The following is a 13,594-nucleotide window of genomic DNA, read 5'->3' as shown; positions in this document are numbered from 1 at the left end:
GGTTTTCAGTTTGCATCAGTTTGTGTTGTTACATTCAACATATTTATATGAGTAATTTTTTTTGTACACCAATATGAGCTCACAAACAGGAAATGACTAATAGATGCTTTTTTAAAAGTCATTGCTTCATTCTGAATTAAAGGGCATAAGCTGAGTTTGTCTTTGTTTGTTGGTAATTTTTACTATTAGTCATACTGTTTTTTCTAATCTACTTATTACGTATAAGTATACCTAACCATCATTTGCTATTGGCAGATCTAAATTATAGACCTTGTATTATTATGATATAAGCAGTGTGCCAGTGTGTCCTCTAAGCCAATTTGACCATAGACCCTCCACCCAGGAGGGTCTATGATTTGACACACCACTGACTCACACAATTTCTAGTGACACACCAAAATTTGGTGTTCCCAATCTCATACTATGTGGGTGACCATGAGTGTGCCCTCTAAGCTAATTTGACCTGCCACTGATGCACACAATTTCTAGTGACACACCAAAATTTGGTGTTCCCCTATCTCTTACTATGTGGTGATCAGTGTTCCATCTAAGCCAATTAATCACACCACTGACACACACAATTTCTAGTGATGCATCAAAATTTGGTGTACCCCAATCTCTTACTATGTGGTGACCAGTGTGCCCTCTAAACCAATTTGATGTGCCACTGACACACACAATTTCTAGTGACACACCAAAATTTGGTATTCCCCTATTTCTTACTATGTAGTGACTCACAAGAAATCACAGTTTTTCTCATTTCTCACAACAATAAAATTTAACTATCATTAGAGGGCACAGTAATTTAGATATGATTTGGTATGCATACTTACATGTACATGTACTAAAAGGGTCGTAAAAAACACCTATTTATGGCAAGAACTGTACTAACAACACTGGGACAATTTTTAATGTCATCACAGACATACATCAACATCAGTATTACACTTGAATAGTTTTATCAACGTTTTATATACTCCATCAAGTATATTTTAATCAGCGAGTTAAAAGGCATTGTTATGAACTCAGCTTGTGCTACTTTGATATTATCATCTTGTCCTTGCAATTATTTTCTTCACTGAAATGCCAGTCAGTTTCAGTTCTCTTTTTTTTTTAATAACATCACAAAATTTATTTCCATCTGTGCTGCCATTGCTACACACAAACAGGCGGAGCAGGTAAAAGTAAACACAAAAAAGAGAAAGAAAATATTACACAGTTTTATTCTTTTGACTATTTTCCCTCTGTGTGTAAAAGTTAATATTTTCAATGGCATAGCTAGTTGCTTTGCAGCATCTTAGAAATAACTGTTAATGCATAGCTGCAGAATGTACTTATTGCTGTATATATTTATTTATATATATCCAATTATTTATTTATTTAGCTATTTGTTTAGTTACTTATTAAAAGTGGCCGTATGGATGAGAAATATTACATTTATTTTGTACTTTTAATTAACAAAACAACTTCACTATGTTTTGCTACTCGAAAAAAATAATGTGAACAACTTATCCTAAATGTAGTCTGTGCTTGATACTTAGTAAATAAAAAAACAGCAAAAACTAAAATAATGTGTAAAAGTTTGTTATTTTACATAAAGAAGTGATATCAAAGTAAGATGTATGTACAAATTGAGTTCCTGATCTATATAAAGTCAAAAATAAACCCAGTTCATGTACAAGTCACTTCTTGTTACGTATGTACAATAACAAGCATTTGCACATTTAGTTTATAAGCCATTTAACACAGACTTGGTCAACTTTGAACATTTTAAAACTATTTTCAACTTTCTGTGGAGCAAGGTCTTTTCCATATTTGGTCTATGTTGTTTCACATTGTGTTTTCAAGTAGAAAAACATCATAAAGTTGTTTTAGTAATTAAAAATCCAAAATTAATTATGCATTTCTTATCCATATTACTGCTGGAATACATTTATTTGATAATTTTTTTTAAAAAAATTTTTAATTTTTTTTTTTTTTACACATTTTGACTCACAATGCTATACAACACATCATAACTGTCATGATTTGCGATAAAAGTATTAGATTGTGATGTGGTTTTTATTTTGCAGTGGTATTGTTGCTGTTCAGTACTCACAATGCTTAATGTTTGTGGGGTTGTTTAGTAATTAACACCTTAATTAATCTAGATTAGTATGTACACCTTACCCACATTTTATCCACTTACACAGTTTTTGTTTTTACACATTGTTTTTTGGTCTGTAGCATTTCAAAGTTTTTTTTAGATTTAGAGCTTTCAATATATGGATGTATTAATACTGCAATAGGGAACTTGCAAACCTGCCATGTTGAATGTTGCATCATGGGAAATGTGATAATAAATACTGATTAATTAGTATTGTAAAGAATATTGTTACATTGTAACCACAGATAATCAATTTATAGTCACCCTGACCATTGTGGGAGGTTTATTTTATCGGTAGCTCCAGATTAGGTATTACAGTAACCACAGATAATCCCATAATCCTTTGCATCTGAGCATGCTCAGTCTGGATTGCAAGTTCCCTATTGGATTAAAGCATAATAGAGGAAAGGTCACTGAAATTCCTAACCCCTATCGTTATTTTGAAGACAAGATTTCTTTGAGACAAGTTTTTGATGTTTAATTCATTGCCTGGGCCAAGCGTCTAACATTTAATATACAATGTATTACTCATGCTCTGTGTGCCTGACTCATTGAATTTGTAGGATATTTATCCATTCCTATACTGAAGTATTGTGTAGACTGCATTAACACACGTTTGTGACAAAAACATCTGACTTTTTCGCCAAATAGTTTTTCTGGGTCTAAAGTCTGTCTTATAATGCTGGCTGCAGGAAACATAAAGCTTTTAAGATTATTTAGTTATTAAAATATTAGAAACCACTTCGTGATTGTCTTCTTAAAAACTCACAGCAGCATGTATATGTCTGGAGACGTCATTAAAACCGGCAAGTCTCAGTACTTATTTTCATTTTTTGCTCAAATGAAAAACAAGATCCCTTAATTACTATGAAATTGAAGAAGCCAGGAGTGTATGATAATGCTGCGTATATTGTAACGTTATATGTGATATAAAACTGACTTAAGGTAGAATGTGCCTCGGGGAATAATTCTCTGAGTGGAAATCAATGCTCTTAAAAATCTCTCCAAAGTTTGCCTTGGGAAGGTCCTTTTAAAATAATGAACGAAATGCATCTGATTCGTCATAAACCACAGTCTCTTTTATGGCACCATTATTTCGCAGTGTCACGGAAGAAATAACAGCTCTGGTTTGTGAAAGTGACAAAATTTGGAGGTTCACCATCTTGTTTTCAGGAATCAACAATCTTTAATTTTATCATAGAGTTATGTATTTGGCAGCCATATTGGATTTGGTAGCCATATTGGATTTGGCAGCCATATTGGATTCTAAAAGGGGTTAATTTTGATATTATTTTGACCTATTTCAAAAAATTTGTACGGTGACACGATGACAGAGCCTTAAAGTGTTTCTTGAATCCAAATGAGAATGAGTTTGAGTTTTCTGGAGCAAATCAGTACCAAAAGTATAAGATTTCCAAGGCACTACTTTAATTTGGTGAAAATTGAAATTATCCAGTGAGTTATAGCGAATAAACTCTGTACTGAGATTTGCAAATAATCCAAACTAAACCCACATTGAAGTGAAACATCCTGCTAGCAATAACTAAACAACTAGTAAGTAAAAAATACACATTTCAAAGAAGTTGGAAGCTGGAAAAAAAGACCATGATTTTCAATAACTATGAAAGCCACTTTCCCTTACTGTCACTGTAGTTATAAGTAAATCAGTACACATGTTTATTGTGGCTTGCAATTTGCATGCTATGCTACATTTAGTGTGTTTGTGTAGTTCCTGTAGTTAGAGTAGACAGTGTGTTAGTTTTAGTTCTTATTAGTGTTTGGAATTAATACTCCAGAAAACATTAATGGTTTGGATAAATTTTCAATTTATATTTATTAACAGTACGTAGGAAAAACTAACGGTATAAGTAAAATTACAGCTTACGTCATTACTGTGGCATGATGCTGGTGACTTTAGCTGATTACATGTATGTCTTATACTTACTAATCATTCTCTGTGTGTTACTTGTAGCTGGATTCAAAAGACGAACTGAAGGGGGCGCTATGCAGATCACACTACAGAAATTTTCAATGGATGTATATCCATACCACATAGCAAGTAAGTCAGACACTTTCAATGGATGTATATCCGTACCACATAGCAAGTAAGTCAGACACTTTCAATGGATGTATATCCCTACCACATAGCAAGTAAGTCAGACACTTTCAATGGATGTATATCCCTACCACATAGCAAGTAAGTCAGACACTTTCAATGGATGTATATCCCTACCACATAGCAAGTAAGTCAGACACTTTCAGTGGATATATATCCCTACCACATAGCAAGTAAGTCAGACACTTTCAATGGATGTAGATCCCTACCACATAGCAAGTAAGTCAGACACTTTCAATGGATCTATATCCCTACCACATAGCAAGTAAGTCAGACACTTTCAATGGATCTATATCCCTACCACATAGCAAGTAAGTCAGACACTTTCAGTGGATGTATATCCCTACCACATAGCAAGTTAGACTTTAGATTTTAGATCACCGTATATAATGTCTTTTTTTGCCATACAGACACAAGTCGAGCTCATTGGGATCGTTTTGATGAAGCCATGTCAGCCAGAGATAGCTGGGTGGAACATCTAATGGTGCACTTCAGACACCAAGTCAACTGTGCAAGAGAACAAGGCAGGCGCTTCAAAACAAGACCCAAGAAACCTTCCACAGATGACCCAAGTCAACAACCATTGAAAGGTCAATCTAAAGATGTCAGAGGTCCCCAGTTCAAAGGTCAAACATCTTCCAAACCCCAAGTGAAGCAAGCAAGGTTGTTAGAGAATACAGTAGTAATTCGACTTGAAGATTTTACATTGTTTTCAGTGTCTACAGCTCAGTCAAGCCATAAAGCTCCATCTAAGAAGTTCATCACTTCAGATAAGAAAGCTCTATTCTTGCCACCAGAGATGTCATCTGTACATATTGAATACACCTCGTACTACTTCCCAGAAGGATTGGATTTTCCACGTAAGTATTACGCTTTTTCAGACATCATTGTGAAGGTACGATAGCACGATATTGTACAAGCTCAATAAACAAACTTCATTCATATAATGGGGGAGGGGTCTGGCATCAGTGCGATTACTGAACTTCATTTTCTGACTTCTAACCAAATTTCGAAAACTTTCACACCTTCAGTGGTAACAGGTTCTGTATTTACTACTAAGATATTGAAAAGTTGATTAAAATTTACTTCTTATATACAGTGTTGGGTTTCCAGTAGTATTTTAATGTGTTTACTACCAATCATGGTTTTACATTGCATCAATCATACAGTGGTAGTGTGACTGCTACAATTTTCATCATGGTTTACATCGTATATAAATGTGTTGATGTCGCACTTGTGAAGGTTCGTTAGGGGGAATGGGGTTTGTCCTAAACAAACGAAGTTCATTTATTTAGCTTGTGTGACATTGTTCGATCGTCCCTAACACCCAAAGAGTTCATGCTGTGTATTGAAAATTCTACCTTTTGTGATACAATACAGAAATTCAAATATAATAAGTTATGCAAAATAGCTTCTCTAAATGTACCAGGTATGATAAATACCCTTTGACATTTTCGTGGAGTTCAAGATTCTCAAATACTCTGTTACAATAACACAGGAAACAAAACAATATGCATAGAACATGTACCATCATATTAGATGCATGCATTGTATGTTTTCATTTAAAATGTAGCCAAGCTCCTTGTGTGTTATCAGTATTCAATATGTATATACATTTTCAAAAGTTGAATACAGTGCATAACACTTACCATCATATTTGATACATATATGTTTAAAATGTGGCCAAGCTCCTGTTGTATTTGACAATCAATATTCAATATTTGTACATTTATTTTGTGCAGTTCCCCAATCAAATGTGCTTGCTAAGTTGAATCCAGTGCATAACACCTACCAATGTCCATCATATGTTTTGCTTAAAATGTACCCAAGCTGCTGCTGTATTTGACAATCGGTATTCAATATTAAATTTATACATTTTTTTGCAGTTCCCCAATCAAATGTGTTTGCTAAGTTGAATCCAGTTCACTTAACTTTAGACTTCACAACTATTCTGTGGCTATACCAGTTTGCAAATAATATGGCTACTGGCATGGTAAGTTAATATTCTTTCTACAAAGTTGACTTATGAGTTGTTCAGTTGTTGGAAATAACTGCCAGTCTAAAAATGACAATTAATATATATTTTTTGAAAGATGACATATTGAGTGACAGTTATGAATAACGTTACTTTAATATTGTCTACGATTGTCTCATAACTTTATGAAAATGAATGAAAAAACAAGGACTTGAAATTGTGAATGGAAATGTCTACTCACATGGTCAAACATTTTTGGAAAACGAATCCCTTTTTTTCTGTGACGTTCAATCAGCATCTTTGTAAGGGATGCTACAAAGGGTTGACACCATGTGTCTTGTCAGAGATGTATAAGACAAGTTTTAGAGAAAGAATATTCAATCTCTGATAACAAAGTAATTATAATCGATCCTACTGGACTTGCTGTTGTTTTGAATGGCAACAGTTTGGATGATGAAGAACATTCATAGAAATATTCAGTCTCATGTAAGAAATTTAATTTTGGTAACATTATGCCACTGTTTTAGACATCAAACATTTCAACCGCACATTAGACCGAAAAATGTGTCATTGTGCTTGCTTTTTATCACCCAGTCACTTGTGAGTGATCCGTAAGAAGTGTTCACATTTATATACCAGTAGCTTTCAGTCTACCCATATGTGTGTGTGCATCGTTTGGCTTGAAGTGCGCCCTCTGGAGGAAAGACTTTAAAAAATATTTACAACTTCACACAAAGTATGTTGCAGTATTTGATAATAGTAGCTTTTCAGCCCTATTATTAAAATGTCATAAACATAACGATTAAAAAACACTATTTTTGTACGATAGAAGGATGATAGTGGACCACCAATGGAGTTTGAACACCGGGATATCAGAATAGATGCACTTATGCCAAAGGTAAGTTTCTGGTACTGTTTACTATCAAGAAATTGTGTTTTCAATTTTTAACTTTCCATTAAATTGCATGCAGGCTATGAATATTAATAATGAAATTTATAACTGGTGTTATAATCATTATCAGCACTTATCACAACACACACATTACCCCCCCCCCCAAAAAAAATAAATAAAATAAAATAAATAATAATAATAATAATAATAACAAAACAAATAAAAAATAAATAAATAAATAAATAAGTAAAAAGATTAAATAAAAAATGATGTTCCAAGTGGATGTATTCAACATGTTTTGTCCAAACATGACCAACTTTTTCCCAATCAAAGTCAAACTGATATAATTTAGACTTTACATGTAGTTTTAGTTGTCAACTATTCAATATACAAAACATTTATATTTGACCAGTTATCAACTTTTACAACATACAATATTTGTATTTCATTATAGATAACTTTACCTGCTGAGAATGAGATCACTAATCAGCCTGACAGACCAAAGTCCTTACAGTTGTTGTCCTCCCAACTCACCATTTCCAACTCTAGAATTGCCACCAACTCATCCAAGTCAGACCTTGGAACAACTCTACAGAAACTGTACAGTGGAAAGATGTTTAATGAGACTGAGGTCTTCCCTAATGAACCAGAAGATGTGCAACCTCTTCCTAAGATGTTATGGGATCACGCATACACAACAGAGCACAGAGAGTTGTTAGGATCAGGTCAAGCTAAGGAGGTTGTGAAAAAGGTGCACCAAAATGGTGTAGTACCAAGCATGAAGCAGAAGGCGGAAGATCATGATAATGCAGAATGTGTTGGGAGTAAGAAAGATGAAGAATGGGAGGTACTTGGAGAATCAGATGACCATAAAAGTCAGAAAGGTGCTCAGGACAAACAGAGTGATGTCGACTTAAAAGATCGACAAGGCAATAAGGTCACGGACAGTTCAGATACTCCTCAAGGCCCACCTCTGCATGCCAAGTCATTTTCTACCTTTGCATCTGAAGATGTGTGGTGCATAAACTTTGAACAAGTGTGGGCCGAGTTCCTTGGAACGGAGAGTGCCAAAGGTAGGCCCGTGTCGCTTGTTGAAGCAACCCCTCTGATGATCTGGGCATGCTTTCCTACAAACAGCAGGGAATATACCAAGTCAATGAGCAATAAGAAGATTCCTAAAGAGGACCGACCTAGAGATGATGCAACAAGTAAACATTCCAAGCCACAAGCAATACACTATTTGGACAGGAAACACAGGAGAAAGTTACTCCAGGATTATTACAAATCAGAATCTTCCACAGAAAGCATAGATTCCTCTCCAAGTGGTACCACACCAGATTGGGTCAGCAGATCCATGTCTGACTCCGTGTATGTTAGGTCACATACAGAAAAGTTCTCTGACTCCAGAGATTATTACAGCGACTCGAAAACCAGCAGTCCACCTCCTCCAAGACAGATTGTACAGAGCTTGAGTATTGACAGCACAGACTCTTCACCAACTGTAGATGATAGCGTCTTTAGCTCGGCTTCTTCCATCACTGACAAGCAGGAAGCTGTTTCCGAGGAGACAAGTGATGCAGAAGCAAAGGTTCCTGACAGATGTATTGTTCTCCATTCAGACTCAAAAGTAAGAATAATGTTAAATCATTATCAGCTGTTATTTCTGCTGAGATTGGTCGATTCCTTCTCTAGCCTGATAGCAGCTTTAGAGGAAGATTATGTCATGTTCTTTGAAAGACCGAGTCCAATCAAGTCAATGGTTATAGATCTCAGGCTTCACTATGCTGAGTTGACACTTCTGATGGCTCCTATTCCAAAACCAGAGGAGGAACTAGATGAGAAGGAGAGTACAGACCAAGAAAAGAAGGGTATGCAGCTACTGAGCATTGATACCCAGAATGCAGGTGTGCAATCGGACAGCATCGCTTCTCAGGATAGTGGGCTAGGTACTCCAACCACAGAGACAAAAACTGATGGAAATGCAAAGGTGAGTGCGGAATCAGCCAGTGATGATACAGGAAACAAGAATGCAGGCGAAAGTAGTTCTGGTGATGACACAAAGGTGAAGCTGGAGTTGGAAAATGAATCAAGTACAGCTTCAGTTGAATCAGCTGAAGAGGCAGCATTGTTAGATCCATCAACGCAAACAGAGGAAGCGGGAAGAGGTCTCGCAATACCTGCTAGTCAGGGCGTTCAGTACAAAGCAAATGCGAATGAGTTAAGATTTGGCTCTTTACAGAAACCACCGGAAGGAGACACCCTCGTTGTGCCAGGAACCCCACCTCTGAGAGGTGACACGAGTCCCCTATTCATTCCAAGTACACCCCAACCTAAACCCGAAAGCAACCCTTTCCAAATCCTTGCAAATAAAAGTGCTGGGTTTATGAAGAAGACCTTCAAAAGTTCTTCATTCACAGATTTGATAAATTCAGCAAGTTCTCAGACATCTTTAGATGATGCTTCATCTGTGGATTCAGGATCCCAGTGGGAAACCATGTCAGTAGGAAGTGATGTGAGTGATCAGTACTTACTTCTGAACAGTGAGGCTTTCAAAGGCTCACATGGTGGTGCTGGGACATATGTGTCAGGGGATGGTGAATCTGAAGGCAGCTTTAGTAATGAGAGTGTTGGTGCTATTCCGTTGACTATCGTCACTGAAGATAGAACAACCAGTAGATCCAGTACACCTTCTGTGGTCAGCAGTGCTGGTTATGTGGAAAGAAAACCGCAAATTGTAAGTATAGCTGAACAAGTGTACAGCTTTATTGCACTAATTGCTTACTTTGTTGATGAGAGCATAACCCCTGAAATGGGTGCTCTAAGATCTATAGTGGGAGTTATGGTGTTACGTGTATGTGATTATACAAATGTTTGCAATATCATCAGAAGTTGAAGATGCCAGTGCTAAGGATAGCTAGAACCAGCTTGTTTTGTTTGTTTTTAATTCACCCTTTGCCATATCTACTATCGGAATTCACAAGCAAGTAAAAGTCTGTCAAGACAAAGACATTATGGTAAATGTGATGCCATCGCCAGAAGTTTTCCCACAAGCCCTTGCAGGAAATCCCCAAAATGACCCAATATATCTCAAGTGCAGTAGAGCTTCTTTACAAACTTTCAAAGTTGAACAAGTTACTAAGGTGCTATTTTATCACCCCAAATCATATCTATGTTAATAGCAGTTTTCCTTTTGAGAGGCTTCCTCACCGTTTCCGTAACTTTTCTAGAATAGTAAAATGGAAATGATAAAGACTGTTATTCTGATATTGTTATACTTTCTTTTAACAGGCATCAGTGGTTGATCTAAATCTGCAAGATTTACAACTCAATCTACAATTTGATGGTGAGAACACTGCCATCAAATTAGTTATTGGTAATTTTGAGGCAGATGAGAAAGGTAACCATGAAGTGGAGTGGTTCCTGTCCAAGAGAATCGCAGGTAATGACAAAAATTGTTGTGTGTAGTTGTTATCAGTTATAGCTAGTGACTAGGGTGTGTACATGTAGTCTGATCTTAAAGATCCAGTAGTTGTTTCTTTATATGTAATATATGCTCAACCTGCCAGAATTACTTATGTCCTAATAAACCGAGACATTAAAGAGTAGCAAGTGGTTACATACAGTTAAAATGATGTTGGTTTGGTGTTTCACTCATGGGACATTACGTTTTTGACACAAAGAGAGACATTTCAACTCTAGATTAACAATAACAAAGACACAATAACACATCAGGATCCTTTGTCAAATCACATTGACAACTGAAAAATCTGTATGGAGTATGAAAAATGGCAAAAAAAGATGAAACTTGTCAAGAATGTAACAGTTGTAAAAAGTAAAAAGATATAATTGTGTGATAGTGTTCAAATACTTAACCAGAAAAATTATACCGATAGTTATGAAGGTACAAATTCCATGTAATTATTTGTAAATATAATGAAGCTGTAAAGATTAAAATTGACAAAGTTTAAAGTATGCTTCTTTAAAAAGATTAGTCTTGACACAAAACTGTCTTTTTGTTGAGGTTGCATATTTAGTAGGTAAAATTCACCCATGAGAATCTGTCTATACTTGTGCATTATGTTAACATCAACATATATGTCCTCATGAAATATTCAAACACTTATATCATGCACAAGCCAATAAAAATATCTCTGAACAGAAAATATGGAATATATACCCAGGTCGTTAACGCGTTGTACATCACGACAACTCGTTTCTATGTCACTGGTTCTGCGGTGCACTAAATATATGTCAAAATGTTCTAAATCACCATCAGTTTTCTTTCCATAAAATATGCTTGAGGAGATTTAATTGGATTACTTCCTAATATATTACTTCATCCAGCTGGAATAAATTTATGACCTAAGGGATTGTTACTACGAGGCTAATGACTTGTAGTGACAAGGCTCCTTAGGTCACTAATATTTTTCTTGGCTGAACGAAGAATAATGGGGAATAACACCTAATCTTGTTTACTTACTGTCTTTTGTAATCACACTACAGAAGGATCAAGTAAGTGTAAAGTGCCATCAGAGGACCCTCCTACGATTGAAGACCCAGTGTTGGCTGTTAGACTGACACTTGGTAACTATGCAGAGAAATACTGTCCCGGTGTTGGTGACCGTGGACATCTAGGTGTTGAAGTACAGGGTATGGATACACAGATACTAATGTCAACTATCACTAATGTATTAAGTCTGATTGAAGAAGAAACTATTGGTGATTACATGCCTATGGATATAAGGATATCGAATGCTAACGTCAAAATGGAGGTAAGAATGGTAATTTCTGTAAAAATTGGGGAAGGATTTAAATTTGATTTCGACAAGAAGTCACCTGATATGGTTCATATGATGGACAGCAGTTTCTATCTATATGGATTCATTTACTCCTCGTCAATATCCAAATTGATGTAAGAACACAGGTTTTTATAAAAAGTGGAAATTGATTTTAGTGTGGTTGCAGTTACAAGTCACTTGATATGGTTCATTTGTTCTTTGCCAATATCAAGATGGATATAATTGAAAAGTTTTGATATTCTCCTGAAAACTGCTCAAAAAATTTAAATAATATTTATGACTCAAATGGAAACAATGATTAGCCAAGTTTGCCATGCACTTTATAAACATGGCATTTATGATGTAATTTTTTTCAGAGTGACACTATACCAGCATACCCCCTAACTCGCCCAGATTGTGATGAACCAATAGGGTTATATCTAGAATCAGCTGTTGTGAAGAGAACCTTAGACGGTGTCTATCACCTCAATTGTAAGTATTTTTATTGAACATCTCTCATACCTCTGGTCAATAAAGTTTGGATTTGCTGATGAGCACTGATTTATATCTGTCCACCCTCAGAATGATTTGAAGAGTTCAGTTGACTATATAGATTATTTGGGGTCACAAATGACAGTTTTCGCAACAGTGATTGATGTATGTGTATTTATGGAATGATATCATTTTCCCACAATGCACCATTCAAGATGGCCTATTTACAAGTTCGCTATTGATTTTGTGTCAGTTTGTTCCTTAAGCCAATTTGATGTGTCGATGTCACAAAGAAATTTCCAGTGATGTACCAAGATTTTGTAATCACCTATCCCTTAGGATGCAGTGACTCACAAAGAGAGCACAGTTTTTATCATTTTGACCCACACCAACAAAAGTTTTGTTTCTAATTAGAGGGGATACTGTTTCATGTACTAGTATGTTGTGAAATCAATTATATATTTGTCAATATAGATTATATTTTTATTCCAATGTAGCCACAGATCAGAAGAACGACACAACAGAACCAGATGGTGCATCATGCGGAACACTTTCAGTACAAGAATCTTACCGACTACAACAGCAAAACAAGAAACTGAAAGAACAGCTAGATGTCACCAGATCTGCACTGACAAATATTGAGAAAGAACGTTCCCTGCTTATAGCATCACTAGCACATATGCAGGACGAATTGATATCATCTGATAGAGAAGGAACAGAATTGAAGAACCTACTAGAGAAAATGAATGTAGCCATCCCCAAGAGGTGATACTGGGATGTTGCTATGACAACAGGGTCAAAGGTGAACTACTGCCAAGTTTCTGGTCCAGAAAATGCGTGTGAATGGAATATATAGTGTTCATGGTTCCAAGAATCAATTAGACAGTGAAGTGTAGTGACTTTGGAGAATTAAAAATGAATGTGATGTGTGAGACCTAAGTGTAAGTTATGTAACAGTTCATAGAATTGATACTAGGGTACTAGTCAAGATTTTTTCCCCACAGTAATGCTCTTTTATATATATATTATATGATAGAATGCTGTATTCTAACTCACACTATGCTCTACAAAACCCTAACATGTCCCTGTACACTGATATTTCAAATGGATTACAGTTTACTGGCATGGCATGACATGTTGTATTTTACAGATTAAGTGTACCATTTCACCAAGTGGACACTTACCTTTAAAGGCC

At 35.8% G+C, this 13,594-nt stretch overlaps 1 protein-coding gene across 1 annotated transcript in view; it reads left to right on the top strand.

Annotated features, from left to right (window-relative positions):
• The window catches only part of LOC144448512 (bridge-like lipid transfer protein family member 3B), a 56,068-nt gene extending 42,835 nt beyond the window's left edge, over positions 1 to 13,233 (top strand). Inside the window, exons 8-17 of the mRNA XM_078138778.1 lie at positions 4,119 to 4,205; positions 4,673 to 5,122; positions 6,149 to 6,255; positions 7,067 to 7,135; positions 7,584 to 7,926; positions 7,981 to 9,863; positions 10,418 to 10,568; positions 11,633 to 11,901; positions 12,285 to 12,399; positions 12,897 to 13,233. Coding sequence (XP_077994904.1) covers positions 4,119 to 4,205; positions 4,673 to 5,122; positions 6,149 to 6,255; positions 7,067 to 7,135; positions 7,584 to 7,926; positions 7,981 to 9,863; positions 10,418 to 10,568; positions 11,633 to 11,901; positions 12,285 to 12,399; positions 12,897 to 13,168 — 3,746 coding nt within the window. The 3' untranslated portion in view covers positions 13,169 to 13,233. The remainder of the gene's footprint in view (positions 1 to 4,118; positions 4,206 to 4,672; positions 5,123 to 6,148; positions 6,256 to 7,066; positions 7,136 to 7,583; positions 7,927 to 7,980; positions 9,864 to 10,417; positions 10,569 to 11,632; positions 11,902 to 12,284; positions 12,400 to 12,896) is intronic.
• Positions 13,234 to 13,594: the final 361 nt, after the last annotated feature.

The sequence above is a fragment of the Glandiceps talaboti genome, chromosome 17 (genome assembly GCF_964340395.1).
Source record: "Glandiceps talaboti chromosome 17, keGlaTala1.1, whole genome shotgun sequence".
Lineage (NCBI taxonomy): Eukaryota > Metazoa > Hemichordata > Enteropneusta > Spengelidae > Glandiceps > Glandiceps talaboti.
The sequence above is the reverse complement of the archived record's forward strand: the minus strand, read 5'-3'. Positions and strand labels throughout refer to the sequence as shown.